The sequence below is a fragment of the Sturnira hondurensis genome, unplaced genomic scaffold (genome assembly GCF_014824575.4).
Source record: "Sturnira hondurensis isolate 20B ecotype Veracruz unplaced genomic scaffold, ASM1482457v3 Scaffold0004136, whole genome shotgun sequence".
Taxonomy (NCBI): Eukaryota; Metazoa; Chordata; class Mammalia; order Chiroptera; family Phyllostomidae; genus Sturnira; species Sturnira hondurensis.
In genome coordinates this window covers 8,125,412-8,144,360 of record NW_028076767.1, presented here as the reverse complement: position 1 = coordinate 8,144,360, position 18,949 = coordinate 8,125,412, and the positions used below count along the sequence as shown (strand labels likewise).

The 18,949-nt window shown below is 38.7% G+C and overlaps 1 protein-coding gene across 1 annotated transcript in view; it reads left to right on the top strand.

Moving 5' to 3' along the window:
• PLCL1 (phospholipase C like 1 (inactive)) overlaps window positions 1-11,115 on the top strand; it is a 302,735-nt gene extending 291,620 nt beyond the window's left edge. Inside the window, exon 6 of the mRNA XM_037043687.1 lies at window positions 9,853-11,115. Within this exon, the coding sequence (XP_036899582.1) occupies window positions 9,853-10,035 (183 nt within the window). The 3' untranslated portion in view covers window positions 10,036-11,115. The remainder of the gene's footprint in view (window positions 1-9,852) is intronic.
• Window positions 11,116-18,949: the final 7,834 nt, after the last annotated feature.

Below are 18,949 nucleotides of genomic sequence, written 5' to 3'. Positions count from 1 at the left end.
ACTCCTAAGATCACATTCAGCCGCCCTTTGAAGACAACTGTGAGGCTGACTGATGTGGCCCCTGGTGAAAATGAGTTTGACACCCTTGCTTTATTATACTTATTATAAGATGTCTAGAGAGAAATGAAGGTTCTTCTCTGTCTTTCATACTGTTGCTCAGTTGTCATGGACACAGGAAGCCTTGCCTCATTTTCTAGACCCCATGTTCTCACAGTGTCACATTCCTTTTCTTTAAGCACGTAGCACAACTTGTGTTTAGACATAACTTTACTTTTATGACTGTTTGATTTATGCCTGTATCCCCGATTAAACTTAAATTCTGTGTGGTCAAGAAGGGCGTCTGTGCTCAACATCACATCCCCAGTGTAGTCTGGTGGTTCTTAATGGCTGTAGCACTGCCCCCTAGAGGGCATTTTGGAAAATTGTGGATGTGATTGGGAGGATTCCCTGGCATTAGTGGTGCTGCGGGTCCTACTCTGTAGCACAGTGCAGTGTAGTGAGGTATTGCCCCCGACCTGCAAGACTTTCTTAAGCCCTGCCAGACTAAACCCTCTAAAATGCAAACTGAGGTAATTAGTACATCATGTTAATTTTTTATAAGAAGTTACATGAAAGGCCCAATATACGAGTTTCTCAGAGGGAAGTCTAAATGAATAAATATATTATTTTGAAATTACTGAATAATTTGTTTACTCTGGGAATTCGGTCTACTTTATTGTATAATTATTATACAGTAATACTGGGACAAACTGGGAAGTGAGACATTGGTTTTAATTTGAAATGTTATTTTTTTATTATTGAAAGTCCCTGGTAGGCGTCCCACAGTGTCCTGCAAAGTGGAAGCTGATATTATCAGTCACAAGAAAAATGTCATTTGAGGTCTTTTTTTGAAGATTCAGTAACTTTGATGGGGTGTATGGTCATCTTTTACTTCCTCACTTGTGGGATTATCAGGCTTTTTCTCCATGGGGAGAATGTGTACTTGTTTTGGCATGTTATCCCCACCTTAATTAAGGTTATTCCTTCTTTTATTATATGCAAATAATTCTGGTCTGTTGCCATTACTTGTTTTTATGTTATTGTCAGTCTGGTACCTCTGCATTTTCATTTTTGAATATTTTTTTAGCATGGGATGGCTTTTGATCTTCGTATTTCTCTTCCACATTTAAATGAGTCCATATTAAGTAAGCACGGGCATCTGTCCATTTCATTATGGTTTCTTGTATGCCTGCCCGGGCATTTACATATTGCAATGCATATTATTTTGTGTGTGTGTGTGTGTGTGTGTGTGTGTATACTCGCACACACATAATTTAATTCTCACCCAAGGACTTTTTTTCATTGTTTTTAGAGATAGAGGAAAGGAGAGAGAAATGCTGATGCAAGAGAGAAGCATCGGTAGGTTGCCTCCCATACGTGCCCAGACACACCTGGACTGGGAGTCAAGCCTGCAACCCAGGCATGTGCCCTGATCGGGAACTGAACCCATAGGTTTTCAGTTACAAGATGATGTTCCAACAACCTGAACCGCATCAGCCAGAGTCATATATATTATTTTGTTTTGAATGATTGGTCTCTTATTTCTCCTTATGTTATAGCCAGGATACTATATTTACCTAATTTTTAATAATGTGTGTAACTACGTTGTATTATTTATGACTTTCATTTTAGGATAATGAATGGAGCCTTACAAAGTGTTTGATTTAAAGGGCCTTGGTTTTGATAAGGTTGAGAACCGCAGGTCAAAAACAAAGGTTCAAGTTCTCGTTGACGCTAAAGGAGACCACCATCATTCCTAAGTCAGAGGGAGGTGGTGGGTGTGTCTCAGTTCACTCACACATACCTTAGAACAGTGGATTTGGGGGCCAGCAAAAGGGAACAGAGCATGTTAAATTTCATGGTTTATTTAAAGCTCTGGTCAACAAGTGCCTCTCAGTGTGGTAGGTTTCATTGGTGAATGCAGACATTACCCATCATTCATAGTATCTGTTGTTAGCACATTGCTACTGCATTATATTAATTTTATCATCATGATTAGATTATTATTTTTCAGCTTTATTGAGATCTACTTCGCATATTACATTGTATAAGTTTAAGGTATCCAATGTGTTGATTTGATATATATATATGTATATATATATATATATATATATATATATATACTGTGAGATAATTGTCACAATAAGGTTAGACAACACATTCATGACCTTATATAATTACCTTTCCTTGTGGTGAACCTTTTAAGATTTACTCTCTTAGCAACTTTCAGTTTTCACAGTACAGTGTTGTTAACTGCAGTCAATCCAGAACTTACTCACTTTGTAAGTAGAAGTCTGTGTCCGCTTGACCAGCTCCCCCCATCTCAGCCCCTGCCCTTCCCAACCACCGATACGTGCCGTCTGTGCGTCCTGTTACTTTAGATCCCACATGTAAGGGAGGTCACCCAGTGTTCGTCTTCCTGCCTCATTGCTGGGCCCTCACAATCCATCTGTGATGTTGAAAATGGCAGGGTTGCCTTCTTTCTCATCGTACATACTACTCTGTATACTTATATTAAAGAAGTTACATATATTAAAGATAGAATAAAATGTTACGTGTAAAAGATGTGAGCTACAGATACCACCTTTGCAAAGGAGGTTTACAGTGTATGTGAAACAGTTTATTCTTGTATTATTTATTTATTAATTATTGCATTACTTATTTGCATTATTTGTCTTTTTCTAATTATTGCTTTATTTCATATTTTAATGTATCACTTCTCCTTTAGGTAATGAATGCTGGTACTTCAACCTACTTTTACATACCCCTATATCTAATCACCCTATATCTTACGCACCCAATATATCTCATATCTTTATCTAATCACCAGTTTGGCAAACCCTTAGGTTGTTTCCATGTCTTGGGCACTATAAATAAAGCTGCAGCGAAGATGGGGATGCAGACAGATATCTTCGAGATTCCAGTTTCATTTCTTTTGGCAATATACCCAGAAGTGGAATTGCTGGGCATTATAGTTCTATTTTTAATTTTTTGAAGGCCCTCTGAACTGTTTCCACAGTGGCTGCACTGGTTTACAATCCCACCAACATGCACAAGGGCTCCCTTTTACTGCATCTTTGCCAGTGCCTTTTTTTGCCCTCAGGATTGCTTTGGCTATTTGGGGTTTTTTGGTGATTTCATATGAACTTTAGGGTTGTTTTTCTCTTTTGGTGAAAATACCATTGGAATTTTGATAGGACTTCTATTGAATCTGTAGATGTCTTAGGGTAGAATGAACATTTTAATAATACTAATTATTCTGATCCATGAACATGATATATATTTCATTTTTTGGTGTGTTTTCTTCAATTTCTTTCATCAGTGTCTTGTGGTTATTAGTGTATAAACCTTTCACTTCCTTGCTTAAATTTACCACTAAGTATTTCCTTATTTTTGATTTTTTAATTGGAATTTTATAATTTCTTTTTCTGATAGTTCATTGTTAGTGTATAGAAACACAATTGATGTTTGTATGTTGATTTTGTATCCTAAAGCTTTTCTGAATTCATCTGTTAGTTCTAACAGTTTTTGGTGGAGTCTCTAGGTTTGTATATATAAGACCAAGGCATCTACAATCAGAGACAATTTTACTTCTTCCTTTCTGATTTGGATTCCTTTCGTTTTTTCCTCATCCAACTACTCTGGCTACGACTTCCAGTATCACGCTGAGTAGGAACAGTGTGACACTACTCACCCTTGTCTTGTTCTTGACTTTAGGTGACAAGTTTTGAACCTTTTACCATTGAGTACATTGCCTGTAGGTTTCTGGTACATGTTTTTCTATCCCCAATTTGTTGAAAGTTTTTAGTTTAAAAAAATGTTGAATTTTATCAACTGAGTTTTATGCATCTATTGAGATTCTAATGTAATTTTCATCTTTATCAGCATGATACAATTACATTATTATTAGTAGTGAATATTATTTAAATAATGTTAAACTACTTCATCTATATATAGTATTCTGTATTACAAGGACACAAAAACGGTCTCCTCTGAATTAAAAACAATTTCTTAAAAACATGGTTAATACAGAGGTTTTCTACTCACGACACGGTGTGTTACCATTTTGAAGCAAATAGGTTTCTTCATTCTTCCACTGTTCAGGTGAGTCAAGGCTCTGTGATGAGGAAGATGTTGTAACAATGTAAGATGTAAGTTGAGAAAGAAGTGTTGAAAAAGACCTTATTGGTTTGGCCATTAAAACGTATGCTTTCAAATCTAACTGAATATTATTTTAATTTTGTTGAATTCTGGCAGAGTGTAACTTCAATATTTTATAGCTTTGGTATGGTCATGTTTCTTGAACATGTCATTTTGCTTTATTTTGCAATGTTGCTTTCTCTTTGATATAAAATTATTCTTAAAATTTCTTCGAAATATGTTCTATACTTTATAGCTCTTCCTCCTTCGGAGCTAGATTCTCAGGTGTTAAGGAGACACTTATGTTTTGTTTCCATAGTCTTTAGAAACATTTGAGTTTATGAGCAATACTAAAATGCATCAGTCACAAAACTAATTTTAAAAACTGAACTTTATATAAAATGACAAAATCTAATGACTTAGGGGAACATGGCCAATGTAATTCCCTTTCTGTTCCTATAGAAATAAAATAATCTAATGTCATGACATGATAAAGGTTTGAAAAGCAGTGTTTAATTTGTTTTGAGTGCAGAATTCAGAAAAGTGACATACGGAGCTCCACCAAGCCGACACTCGGAGACCAGAGCTACTTTCCAAGTTTCCATCCATATTTCTTGAGTGTTCAGAAAGTAAAAAATCAACTTAAAATTTTTTTCTTCTTCTTAAAATTGTTATTATTATGATATTATAGTTGTCCCAATTTCCCCCTTTGCTCTCTTGTACCCAGCCCAACCGCCTAAAAATTCAACTTTTTAAATAGTGAGTAGAATGCTGTTCAAATATTTGGTTGCCAAGGTGTTGAAAAATAATGAATCTGAATGTTGATTACTAAATGCTATGGAAACTTCTATTTTTGTGCAGTGAAGGAATTTTGTGCACAGTCCCCTGATGGCTGCCCCTCTGTGCCCTGTACCTTGTTAACATCTCGTCCACATTCCCTCTGTGGTTAAGTTTTCATTTTGGAGAGCAAGGGTTCCAGGCTATCTTTGCCTAGTTTTACCCAATGTTCCAGAAATGTAACATCAAGAGAAATACATCTGTCATGGCACCAACACATTTTTGACCTGCTATTTTGATTTTTAAATATAGGACATTGTAATGGTTGTTTTTATCACTTCAGAGTAAAATATTTAACCCCTTTATGTAATACAGAGATTCCCCCAAAGCGTGGTTTCTAGTAAGATGGTAATAATGCACAGCCCAGCAGAGAATGTCTTGTCCACCAAAAAAAATAGCTGGGGAAATGAAGAGGTGCTAATCCCGCCAGCTGTCTGCGTGCAGCCTGCTTTCACTGCAACAGGATCCACGGGTGGCTCCAGCCGTGGGTGTGGACTCTCACGTGGGAAGCGTATCAGGGGAATCCGTTTGTCTTGGAGTGTGTGCTGCACGCTACCCACGGTAGTCTGCTTGGAGACAGAGCTGCGTTTGTTTATGTGTGTAGTTATGTGTGTGTGAGGGTCTCTCCATTCCCAGAGTCTCGATGGGCTGCTTTAAACACTTGTGGTGTGCTCTGAGACAGCCCACACATTTCCTTCATACGTGATAAGAACACTGGTTAGGACGTTCTGCTCTTCTGCGCCCTGACATCACAAGGCACAGTGCAGGTCCTGGGAGTGTGAAGTGTGAAGGAGCCCCAGAGGTCTTTGTGAGTTACTCTACCAGGTACAGCCCCAACCGTTTTCAAACAGGGAGGGGAGCTGCATTTCTCAGTAAGAACAGGAATAACAAAAATCCTAAATGTTTTTGATAGATAATAAAATATACTGCTAATAGATAACTTACAAACATATAACTAATAGTAACTTATGTTTAGCCCCCCCCCTTTTATGGTTGTGATATAATGAGATAATGTGTGCCAATTGGTTTGCACTCAGTATATTAAGTGTTCAATAAATGTTAGTTTATTTTCAGTCATAAATTTATTAGAAGTAATAAAAATTGTGCTGATATTGTACAGCAGCCCCATTTGCAGTCTAAATTGCATCAGATATTTCTTGATTTCTAGATAATGCATTTAATTGCAATTTAATGCAATTGAAAGGATTTGGTTATGAATGCCTAAGGCTTCTTTTTAATAACATAATTAATCATTGCTAATTTTTAATATAAAATCACTATAGTGATCTCTTTATGGTTTTCTATGATCCGAAGTGTTACTTTTTAAATGCGTTGGGATTTCCACGGACGATTATATTCCAGAGCCAGAGAACTAGGGAGGCCGACTTTATGACCATAGCTCTTGAGACCCGATGGTCCGGTTGTCCTACCAGCCTCAGTCTGCTCAAGATGCCTTCTATTCCTTTTACTCTTTTGGGGATTAAAAGAGTCTTTCTCATTTTCCCCTCCCTGAAGCATCCCTAGTACCAGTGAGAGAATTACAAATTCCCATGAGATTGCCAGCATACTGAAACATTGGCTTGACATTTCTTCCAGGTTGTTTTCTGTGATCAAATTGTACATTTATTTCAAATCCTAGGCCATGACAATCCCAGACTTTAGTACGTAAGAGGTGTTTGCATTTATATCCCACCAAATAAAATTAATTTTCCTGGGTTTCTCTTCTATAGGAGTGTAACAGAATAGAGAGGGATGCTAGTCAGTCAGAGGAAGTCACTACACAAAAAATGGGAAAAGTCAGCCCCGAAAGACATGCCATGGTGTTCTCTGCTAACCATAAACCCCACCCGCTCCACAGTTTTCCCTAGGATGAATCTTTTCCGGTTGTGGTACCTTCATCAGAAGGAATGAGGAGTTGATTCCTTGAACCACAAAATAGAAAATTTCTCCTATTTAAAAAAAATAGAAAGCAAAACTTTTACCTGTTTCAGTGTAAACTCTTTATAACTTAGCCTTTCCTGTTGTTGTTCTTCTATGAGTTAACAGCTTGATTCTCTTTCTGTTTCTGCCTGCGCTGTTTGGCCAGGGTGCATGTCTCCGAGTTGTCAGGGGATGCGTGGTGATCCGTGCCCTGGCACAGACTGCTTTCTCTCATTGGCCATTGTTTCCTGGAGAGACTGATTTCTGTTTAGCTGAACTGGCACTGTCTGGCATTTAGGCCTGGAAGCCACCGCTCCGACTGGTGAAATGACATCCTGGCTAATTGGATGTGTTTCGGAACCGGCTGTGGGGAAAGGATGTGAGAGCATTCTGCGTCAACCAGTGATAGCACGCTTGATATATTTGCACGTTTCACTGTTTTCTGGCAGTGGAGAAAGATGCCGATTTTGCTTTCATTAATGCTTTTAAAATTCTTGATAAAAAAATTTAAAGCTAAAAGTAAAAAGAGCTCTTAAAAGTAATACTCTCAAAATGAGTGTGGGTATAATCTCTTTATTAATACAGTTTGGATTCTTAACAGGCTCTTTCCATTTGTATAAACAGTAGCAATATACATACGTCCCTTTAAAGAGACAGTTGTAGGTGCATTTAAAAGAAGTTAGTAACACTTATATTAACATAAGCACAGTGCCATGATATTTATTATAATAGAAGACTATGTTAGTTGCTTTTCCCATCACCTAATAGCATAGTTTATTTGTGATTATTTAAATCACTAGTAGCTCTTCAACATATTTTCTTTAAGCTTGAGAACTGTGAGGAAGGCAGAAGGATATTTTTATTTTTACAAAAAAGAAAATGGCCCAGGAAGAAACTGTTGGAGCTAAAGGCAAAGCTAAGACAGTCTGACTTCTGTTCTTGCCAGTGTGTTCCTGGTGCACTCTCCCTCCCTGACTCTCGAGATTCCATCTCCACGCTCAGGCAGATTGTGGCCCCTTGGGGAATGATTTTTCATCTGTGTTGTTTCCATGGGTAACAATGAATAGGAGGCTGCGATGTGTTTGTAGAGAGCACACAGTTTGCCTGAAGAGCTGCCGTATCATGATGCGGTTACCAACACAGACTCAAAGCCAGTTGTTGAACTTGACTTAAACCCCAGTTCCACCACTTACCAGCTGCATGACTCTGAGAAAGGTCACCACTCTGGGCCTCAGGGGTTTTTTTTCATTCATAAACTGAGAATAAGAAAAGTGCCAATCTGCTGGGGCGCTGTGACAAGTGAATGAATGACTGTAATACGTAAAGCACCAAGGAGGAAGAGGGCCTGCTCCAAGCAACTTTATATGCTGTATTATTATTACTTAAGGATTGCATTTTTCAAAGTGGATGTGAGTTTGTTTTTCAGGAATCAGTGGGGACTCATTATGTATACACTGTTAAGAACTGACTCCCCAAATTCTGCTGGTAGAGTGAATATTTCTCCCTTAGATAATCTATATCTGACAGTGTTTGTTCTCTAGTATTTATTCTTAGTCTCAATTGTAAACACGGTATGTGGAACAGGGCACTGACCCCGGAGGCAACAGACCTGGACTTCGGCCGCAGCCCCGGTCAGTCATGTAAGCTCATCAGGCCTGGCTTCTTCCCTCCTCGTGAGAAGGCTACACTGTACACACCTTCCAAATCTGTGTCTAAAATCCTGTTCCATGATTGAGGTACTTGGGTTGTTTGCTTTAACAAAAATATCAGGCAAACCCCCTACTTACTCATCCTTTTTAGTTAAAGGCTATTATTAGAAGGATTTAACTATTATTATATACGATAGAATTGACAAGCACCTGCATAAGTTTTGAGGAATGCTCTATTCTGAGGTATTTTGTAAAATACAAGGTTCCTCATATACCCAAATAGAAAAAGCACTCATCAAATTAAAGTGTTAAAACAGCATATCATGGAGTATCACCATGAGTAAAATAAGAGATATCCTTTCCCCGGGAGTCTGCTTTGTAGAGGAGGTCCCCAACAATCTGTGTAAGATCCACATCCCCCACACTGTCCTTTACAGTGTCCGGGTCACGCTCTCAGGCACTGCCTTTGGACCGACGAGGAGCGAGGAGAAACTACTTCCTCTTTTGTCTGTACACTGTGGAAACACGTTCTGGTTTCCCTGCACTTAGTTCTTCAGGTGCCTGGGCCAGCAGCAGCGTGTGTACTTGGTCATTATGACAATGCAATAAAATAAGAAATAAAAATAGTGGGAAAAATATATATCTTGGACACTGATGGAACTGACAGCTGACGATTTTCTCAGGATGATGGAAAAGACAGAGGGAGGTGGGTAACTGATAATTTTTCAAAAGGCAGCTTGAGAGGATAACCCAAAATATTAAAAGTCAGTGAACCAAGCTAAGGGTGGAACCGTAATTTACTTTATGGAAGATGTTTCATTTGCAAGTTCTTGTACACTGAAGAGCTGATGTAATTTCAGTTCTTGAAGTCAGTTTCTTTCCTCATTTTCTCCCAAGGCTAGGTCCTAACCTAGCCTGCGGGGCCTGGGTGGGGCATGAGTGGCAGCAGCGTGCGAAGTCTGATGCGATGGAAGGCCTGATGTCCTTGGCACATTCAGAGGTTCCCCATACCAGAGGGGGGTCCCCCTGATGTTGTTCCTGACCACAGGAATCTCAAGGGGCTGCTGGCAACTGCAGAACTTGAATCTCAAGTTCGCATACTGGACTGAAACAGCAAAGACTCTCAATAGCTAGGAAAGGACCATGGGCTAAACCCTGGAGAACTGAATTCTTGGGTCTGGGTCTGTTTTCTCACTGAGTGACAGTCACTCGGGATGTGCCTGGCCCGTAACGCTCTTCTTTGGTGTGTATTTCTGCCTGTTTGCAGGGCCAAGGAGATCTGTTGAAGAATGCAAAGAATGAAGCCATAGAAAACATGAAGCAGATCCAGCTGGCGTGCTTGTCTTGTGGACTTAGTAAAGCCCCCAGCAGTGGCGCTGAGGCCAAGACCAAGCGCGGCCTGGAAGCCATAGAGGAGAAGGAAAGCAGTGAGGAGAACGGGAAGCTGTGACTCCGAGCACGATCCACGTGGTCACCCGTCCTTCTGTCGGACTCTGTGTTTTTCTTCCTGGTTTTCTTTCTTTAAGCTTTTTAGATGTTCACAAAAAGATGCCATCTATGTGATGTTGGATATAAACAGATATTTTCACGATGTCAGTATTTTAATGTAGTTAATTTATCTAAGTTAAAATGTTTAGTAGCAGTGTTTTAAATTCTGAAATGTGTGTACGTACCCATGTGTGGATGTGGGTGGAAGCGTGTGTGTGTCTCAGAGAGAGAGACAGAGAGAGAGGCTAAGATCCTATTAAAATGGATTCTGTGTTGCATTATTCATTTAGTAAGTTATTAATGTATCACCTTAGGAAAAATGTGTCAATCTAAAATTCTAAGAGCACTGACTAGAACCTGTTGCTGTGTTTACTTTACTTCTCTACTTTTGTCATTTAATTCAGAGATGTTAACGTAGCCTATTATTAAAGAAAGCCAAATTTACCAATGCAAAGGTATTTTGATAGATTACATGTAGATTAGAAAAATTTTTAATAATCCTAGTAGAAATAAAAGTCAATTAAAGGTAAACAAATGACCAGAATTTCTAGAAAGATCAGAAAAGTCATGTCTTCAGTTAGTGAGCTCTATAAAATATTTATTAAATAAAATCAATTTTTAGAAAGTTTTATGCACTTGTTTACTAAGCAGGTATGATCTCAGTGGAAAAGTTGATTATTAGTGAATTTATACCCAGCTACATGGTACTCTGAAACATGGTAAGAGCTCTTTTGTAATTAGGATTTTGATGTGACAATATTATTTAGTTACAAAATTTTAAGGTTGGGATTTGTAGGAAGGTTTCACTCTTCCAAACTGGGAGTCTAGCATTCATTTTCTATAGCAGACATGGACCACTAGGGCGTCTTGGCTTTGATAGCATTTAATTTGGAGTAATAAATTTGAAGTCAATGACATTGTTCAGACAATACCGTATTGTCCTGTTGAGCTGATATGAACTCTGTGGGTCAGATAACATCTTCCTGATGATTTAAGAACTAATGGATTACAAAATGTCTGTGATGTGATTTTAACATATGGAGAAAAACACAAAAAAGATGCAAATTACTAATTAGGGTACATTTATAATTGCATCCGTGTCATTTTTTGCCCTAATATTTTCATAAAGTGCTTGAGTGTAGTATGTTTGTTACATAGTTCTCCAACAGAACTATGGTTATGAAAATGTTCTATGGTTATGAAAATATATTTATTTAAAACATTGCTTTTATTTTTAAAAGCTTCTTAATTAATTTGATTAACAAATATGCTAATTTGGGGAATGTAGGGAAGATAATTGTTGAAATTGTGCAAATATAAACATCTATTAGCTACTGTGTTAAGTTATTTCTGAGTTCTTAACACTATTATGTTCACACTGCACATTACTGAAAGAGTAAAGATGTGAAACAATACTTTTATTGTGGATTCATTGATGAAAGGAGTGATAATGAAAATTGGTTATTTTATAAAAACTATCTTAATGGGTATGATACGTGCATGGACCAGATACAATAGAACTTCTCCTCGGGTTTAACTGGGCACTTGGGGAGGTACGTGAGCGCATGGTGGTAGGTTTCCAAATGGTACTACGATAGCCTGAAAAAGTTTCTTTCCCGTCTGCTGCACTTAACCCGCACAGAAGAAGGAATAGTGCAATGCATGTATCTAAGTTCCTCGTGATGAAAAAGAGGTGATAATGGACAGAAACCAAGCCTACCGTCGGTCACATGGTTGGTTTCACCTGTGGGCCTCTTCACCTCCCTGAATTCCCCTGGAGAAAATCCATGGCTTTGTTGGTGATACAGAGAACAGCACAGAGAAGATAAAGGGCTCTTAAACAATCTTCCTTTCTTTACTTGAGGGTCAAATCTAATTTATTCCATTTGTCCTGGAGCTCCACTCATACTGAGGAGCTACTCAAATATTTTTAAGAACATGAGGTGATTCTACCTCATCTAATGCTACTTCTAGCAAGGGTTGTCAGCCAGTCGCTGCTTCATCGTACTGGGTGTGGTTTCCAGATCAGGAGTGAGTGTGGGGCAGAGAGTAGCGTTAGATGCTGGGAGTGAAGAAGTACAATGAAGATGATGCCTAGGATGGTCTCGCCTCTGGATGGAACAGCAAACACAAACAAGCAAAACATTTTACATTGTTACATTCTACCAGCATCCATGTCCTTTGCAGATCTGAACTGCAGTAGAAAAAGCCCCCCTCTACACTCAGCTTCTGGTGATGCTAGGAAGGTAGTATGGTAGATACTAATTCTATTCTTGTTTATTAATTTTGACATTACTAAGGGAATTTGAAGCAGAGGTGGAACATATTATCACAGGCATTTTATAGGTGAGAAAGCCCAAGACCACTGACATAGTAAATGGAAGAAATGACTTTGAATTCTGGTCTTTCTGATTGTATGTGCAAGAATATTTATTTAGTAACATTGATTTTTCATTTAGTTCTCAAAATTTTAAATTATTAACTCTTTCCCTTATCACCACAGATAAAAAGAACTTTATCATATTTTCTGATAAGCAAATATTAATGATGAATATAAATGCAAAAATAGAAAAATGTGTAAGAAATGAAAATAACTCACTATTATTTAACATTTAAATTTATACCCCTTCAGAAGGAATTTAAAATTTACACATGTATGTAAATTATGCTTTCATTTTTAACAAAAGTGAGATCATTTTATGTAAACTGTGTAACAGGCTTTTTACAAAAATAAACATAACACATCAGGGGCTTTTCTCTATTCCACATACACATGCACACACAGATACCGAAGTTTTCACAAAGGATGTATTTTATTTGGCCACTGAATCTCTTTTTTAAAAATTCTTGGACAATAGACACTTTTAAAAATCAGGAAATTTCACATAAAAATTCAATTTCCCACTTTTAAAAAATATACTTTAGAAAAATTTAGATTAGACTATCTCTGGGTATTCTGACAACACCCGCTCCTCGAATCCGCTTCTTACTTGGCATCAGTCCCTGGAGGCGCCCCCCGGGGGCGGGGGGGGCACGTGCTGCTGGGCCTGCCAAAAAGCCGCCTTCCGCCTCAGGGGCTTCCTGCCTCCCGGGTGTCTTACGTGGTGCTTCCGGCTCCAAATCACTGTTCATAGTGACGACACGGCATCTTGTCCTGTAGGTTATCATAGCACGTTTGACCAATTCCCTAGCGTTAGACTTCTCAGTCCTGATTTCTTGTTATTGTAAGCACTGCAGTGACAGAAATCCACTTTTGCAAAGTTATTCAACTCTTTCTTCAGGAGAAATTTCTAGAAGTGGAATTACAGGATCAAAGGTTATATATATATATTTATATTTTTATATTTACATATGTGTTTATATATATGTATACATATATATTTAGGGATTTTCGAGATACCTTGCCAAATAGTCTCCAGAAGATATGTCGATTTAAACTACCACCAGGAGTTTGAGAGTACTCAGATCTTGGCTAATACTAAATTTGCTTTTTCTCATTTTCCATTATCTTTACTCTCTAGTGAGAGTGAGCACACATTATGTTTATTGACTATACATAATCTCATAAATTATTTACTTTTCTGATCATTTTTATGTGGGGTGGCAAATTTTTATCTTTTATTTTCAAGAGGCATTCATTTAATAAGAACTTTAACCCTGTGTTTGTCACACGAGCTGCTGCACGTTCATTTCCATTTTTGCCCCCGACATAGACAATCAGCTGACCCCCCCATCTGCGGTAAGTACCGCCCACTGTCCATGACCCTGCGGTGCCGTCCTTGTAAAGGAGGAAACGCCCATGTGTGTGCGTGTGTGTGCGTGTGTGTGTGTCTGTGTGTGTGTGTGTGTGTGTGTGTGTGTCTGTGTGTTTACTTCTGGAATCGCTCTTTGCTTCTCTGTCTTAATTACTGCCACTTTGCATTATTTTGATATCTGACAGTGTAGGTCTCCCCACTTTTCTTCTTCAATATTTTCTTGGGTATTTTTGGCTCTTTGCATTTCTGTATAAACTTTAGTACCCAGTCCATTCCCCTGGTGTAGTTCTCCATTTATTTAGGGCTTATTTAGTATCTCATAATTCAGTTTCATAGATTTCTGTGTAAAGGCCTTGCATCTCTTTCATTAGGTTTATTCTTAGGTAGTTGATGTTTTTCTTGCTGGTAGAAATAGTAAAAATTTAAAATTTAAATTTTTAAATTGATTATTTATAGTATATAGAAAATATAATAGATTGTTGAATTTTGCAACATTAATATGTCTTGTAACAGGTTTTAGGATCCTCATTACTCTGTTGGGGAAACCAAGGCATGTTCCTTTGTCTAGGGTGACCCCAGAAGTTGTACTTCCTGGCTCTCAATTTGGTGACTTTTTACTCCTCCACAGTTATATTTAGCTGCATCTTGTCAACAAGATAAAGGAAACCAGAAGAGTAAGTCATCCAAATGTGTTTAAGCTGTAGGTGATTTAAGCTTAAACCCAAGGAAGTTCCAAGGATGCAATGGTGGGAATTTATTCCTTTGTGTTTTCATCCTGGTGAATGAGCTGCTGACATGTCAGCTGCTGACAATGGTTACCTTAGGTAAAAATGGACTTCTGGGCTTTAAATTTTTTTCTAAGTTCTTTAAAATTTCCCAGGCCTTCACTGAAATATACATTGTGATATGTTGGCATATATATGAATACATGAGTATATGTTATAAATATTGAATATTTTTGTTTGTTTGGAGATTGTTAGATTTGTTGTCTGCAGTTGTCCATTTCTAAGTATGTCATACACACAGTTCTCTCTTCTGTAAAATCTCTTTATAAATATAATGCATAAATGTTTAGCTTTTAGGATTGCTAAAACAAACATACTAATAGCTCCTGGCACATTGCTTAATAGTCCTTTTTATCTGCCTTTTGTTCATGTAATTATAGATTTCGGCATTTCTCACCACCACATTCACAATCACTTGGTGGGTAAAACAAACCATTGACATGGGAAAGGATAACAATAGCTTTTACAGGAATATTTTATAGCACTTCTTATCTCCAGAAAGCAATGAAGCTCAGCTGAATGGAAAATGCTAATCAAACAAAATCTCAAGGGCATCATAACTGCAATGATTAGAGAGGTTTTGCTCAGTAGCTAATATTAATGTCGTATATTCTTAAAGTTCTCCTTATCTGTTTTACTTCGAAGATGTGCTGTAGCTGCTACTTGTCAGCACATGTAGTGTGAGTCATTTGACCTTGTAAGCTGGAGGGTCCAGATTTTAGAGTTTCTGCACAGTGCTCTTCATCAGTATATCTGTACCAGGGACACCATGTATTCTGATTTTTTTTCTCATAAAATACAATGCTGCCAGGCATGTGGGGCAGGAGACTGTGAAATCCTAGCACTTTGATGAGAAGGCCTGGACCATCATTGGGTTTGCAACATTCTAACCTCCTTGTCACAGGTGGACCAGGTGTCAGTCATGGTGCCTGTGAGGGCCTTGCTTCCTGTTGGCAGAGCAGGGGGGGCCCGTGGGGCAGGTCCAGGTATACAATGAGAGCCTCCCTTTCTGACTTTCTCCCCTTCTTTTGTGGCAGTCTTCCCGCTGCTTCCCTTCCGTGCTCTGCATGTTTTCCCGTTTCCATCATCTGTCCATCGAGTCCCTTCTGTGCTCCGATTTTCAATTCGCCTTTCAAGCAGGAGAAATATCAAGCTTTCTGGAAAAAATGTTAAAAATCTCTGGCCACTGCACAAAAATAAACCAAGCCATACTCCGAGTTTGCTCCTCCAACAAAACCAATCCGCCTTTCCCTTGTGGCTTCTTCATTTGACTTTGACCCCTGTGAGGCTTTCCTACCTCCATTCTTTCATTTGCTCCAAGGGGCATGTTTCCGAGCCTGTTGTCTGGTCCAGATGTTCCACAACAGACCACGCTCCACTGGGGAAACAAAGGGGCTTTTGCCCTAACTCTGTATATTTAGCAGTCACCAAATTAAGAGGTTTTTTAAATGTTCTTGTTGAAATATCATGATGCATTTCTTTACTTTTAATTAATTTCTCTGTGCTAATGGTTCAATTTAATTGTGAGGAGGAATGTAACATGATAATTTAAGGAATTACGATTTTGATTTAAAAAATCAAATTGTAAAAGATTGTGCTTTGAAAATTGGTTTCTGTATTTGTCTATTTGTTATTAGTGTCAGATTATACACCAGTCTTTTTTGTAGAGAATATTTGGACATCTCTGAGATTTATTCCACTGCAGGGATTATACCCTAAGAATCCTGAAACACCAATTCCAAAGAACCTATGCACCCCAATGTTCATAGCAGCACAATTTACAATAGTCAAGTGCTGGAAACAGCTTACGTGCCCATCGGTAAATGAGTGGATCAAAAAACTGTGGGACATTTACACAATGGAATACTATGCAGCAGGGAGAAAGAGGAGCTTTTACCCTTTGAAACAGCATGGATGGATCTGAAGAGCATTATGCTAAGTGAAATAAGCCAGCCATGAAAGACAAATACCATATTATCTTGCCTATAAGTGGAACCTAATCAACACAAACAAGCAAGCAGAATATAACCAGAGATGTGGAAACAAGGAACAAACTGCTAGTGACCAGAGAGAGGGCAGAGGGAGATAAGATGGAAAAGAAAGGTAAGGGTCTGGTCAAGGAACAGCTATAAATGACCCAGTGAACATGGACAGCAGAGGGGGGACTGACTGTGGGAGTGGGGGGCAGGGCGGAGGAGAGCAATGAGGGAGAGCTGGGCAACTGTAATAGAACAACAATTTTTTAAAAGATAAATTCTAAGTAAGAAAATGTTCATGAATTCTTTCCTTTTGGAACAGTTTCTAAATAATCATGAAAATGTTACACATATAGAATAAAGTTTTATTAATTATGAGCTAATTTTCAGTCAGTGATGAATAGTTTTTTCCTTAAGTATGAGTGAAGAGTTGTAAAATAATAACTGTTGCAATGTACAAAATATGTTTTATTTCCTTTTATAATCATGAACATGCCACCATTATAACTAGGAGAGGTTTAAAATCAAATTTTCATGTAAAAAAGTCTTGATTTCACACCCCCACCCTCGTCAACTATTCTACTCTTTTCCCTCTATCACCATTTCCCCAGGAGCTTTGGGCAAAATCCCAGAGGCCCATCTTCATTCCATTGTATCCATTGTATCCATTGTATCCAATGTACAGCCAACTCCCATTAGTCTCTTTGCCCAAACAGGTCTGGAATCTTCCTGCTTCCTCTCATCTCTATCACCTACTATACAGCGTTGTTTTGCCCAGATTATTGAAATAGCTTCCAATGAGACCCTGTAGTCAATTCTTGTCCACAGTAGTTAGAATGAATACAAAATTCACGTGTATATTTATGTGTGTATATGTATATATATGTGTGCCTGTATATATGTGTATATATACACGCACATCCATATATGTGTATATATTTATACATACATGTATAAATATATACATATATAAAATTGTGTCATGATTGTATATAAAATCCTTAAACAGCTCCTGATTGCATTTAAAACCCAGATTCTCCAATGACCCTCATGACCTGTGAACTCTGGCCCCTGCCTACTTGCTAATTTGGTTCCTGCGCAGGCTGGGGCCAGAGGCTGTTTTGGGTGACATGTTTGCATTCTCTCAAAATTCGTATGTCTAAAGCCCCAACCTCTAATGGGATGGTGTTTGGAGGTGGGTCTTCCAAAGGTAATTGGGTTCGGATGAGAGCCTGATGGATCCCGCATGAGGGCACTGGTGTCCTCACAGAGAGAGAAAGACACTAGAAAGCGCTCTTTTCCACCGTGTGAGGATGCAATAAGGCGTCTGCACACCAGAAAGATGGCTCTTCCAGGACCCGAGTTAGTTGGCACCTTGGTCCTGGATTTCCGAGCCTGCAGAACTGTAAGGGATAAAGGTCCGCGCTGAAGCCAGTCAGTCTGTGGAATTCGTTCTAGAGGCCTGAGCTAAGACCCCGCCCAAATCATCCACTGGTCCCTCTGCGGTCACATTCCCACCCCAGACCCCTCAGGTGTGTCGATGCCTCTGCACTGAGTCTTTTCTCTTCCAGCGACTTTTTCTCCGGGGTGCGTGTCCTTCTGGTCTCATGTGTCACCTGTGCAGAAAGACCTCTCACACAGCACTGGAGGCAGTGTCTCCAAGCATTCTCTAGCCCATCACTGTTTTATTTCTTTGGAGCACTGTGTCTATGTGTTGGTTTCTTTGTTTATTATTAGCCTTTTCCAAGTAAAATATAAGTGCTGTGAGAGCAGGGACCTCCTCCGTTTTGCTTACTGCTGTACCCTTTCTTCCAGCACAGCACCTGGCACACAGGAAATATCCTATAAATACCTGCTTTGTCAATGTTGTAAAACAACCAGCGTCCCAAAAGTTAATCAGCAGAAGTTGCTTAGGAAAGACCATGTACATTTTGCTTCAGAACATGCTTTGACTTTTACTGAAGGATTTATTCTTGAATTCTTTTATTGCTGTGGGATATTTTTCCAGGCCCAATAATTTGACATTTTAAAACTGGAAGATTGTCCCAGGCATATCTGCTGTTACTGTGTATCCGACCTCCATGCAGAGACCACTTATTTCACACGATCTGAGTCCAATAGGAGGCTGCTCCTTAGATAAAGTACGGTTAGCTGGAGTTTCCATGTTTATAATCAGCAAGCTCATGAATTATATAATCAAGTAGTATAACTTCCTTTCCCTTACTTTCAGACTTGGTTCCTTGGAATAGTGGCTAATATCAGCAGGTTCATTTACTTTAAGTTTCTATAAGCGTTATGTCTGGGTTTCCAGGTAACCGGGGCAAAACATGTGACAGAATGAACAACACATTTCTCATATA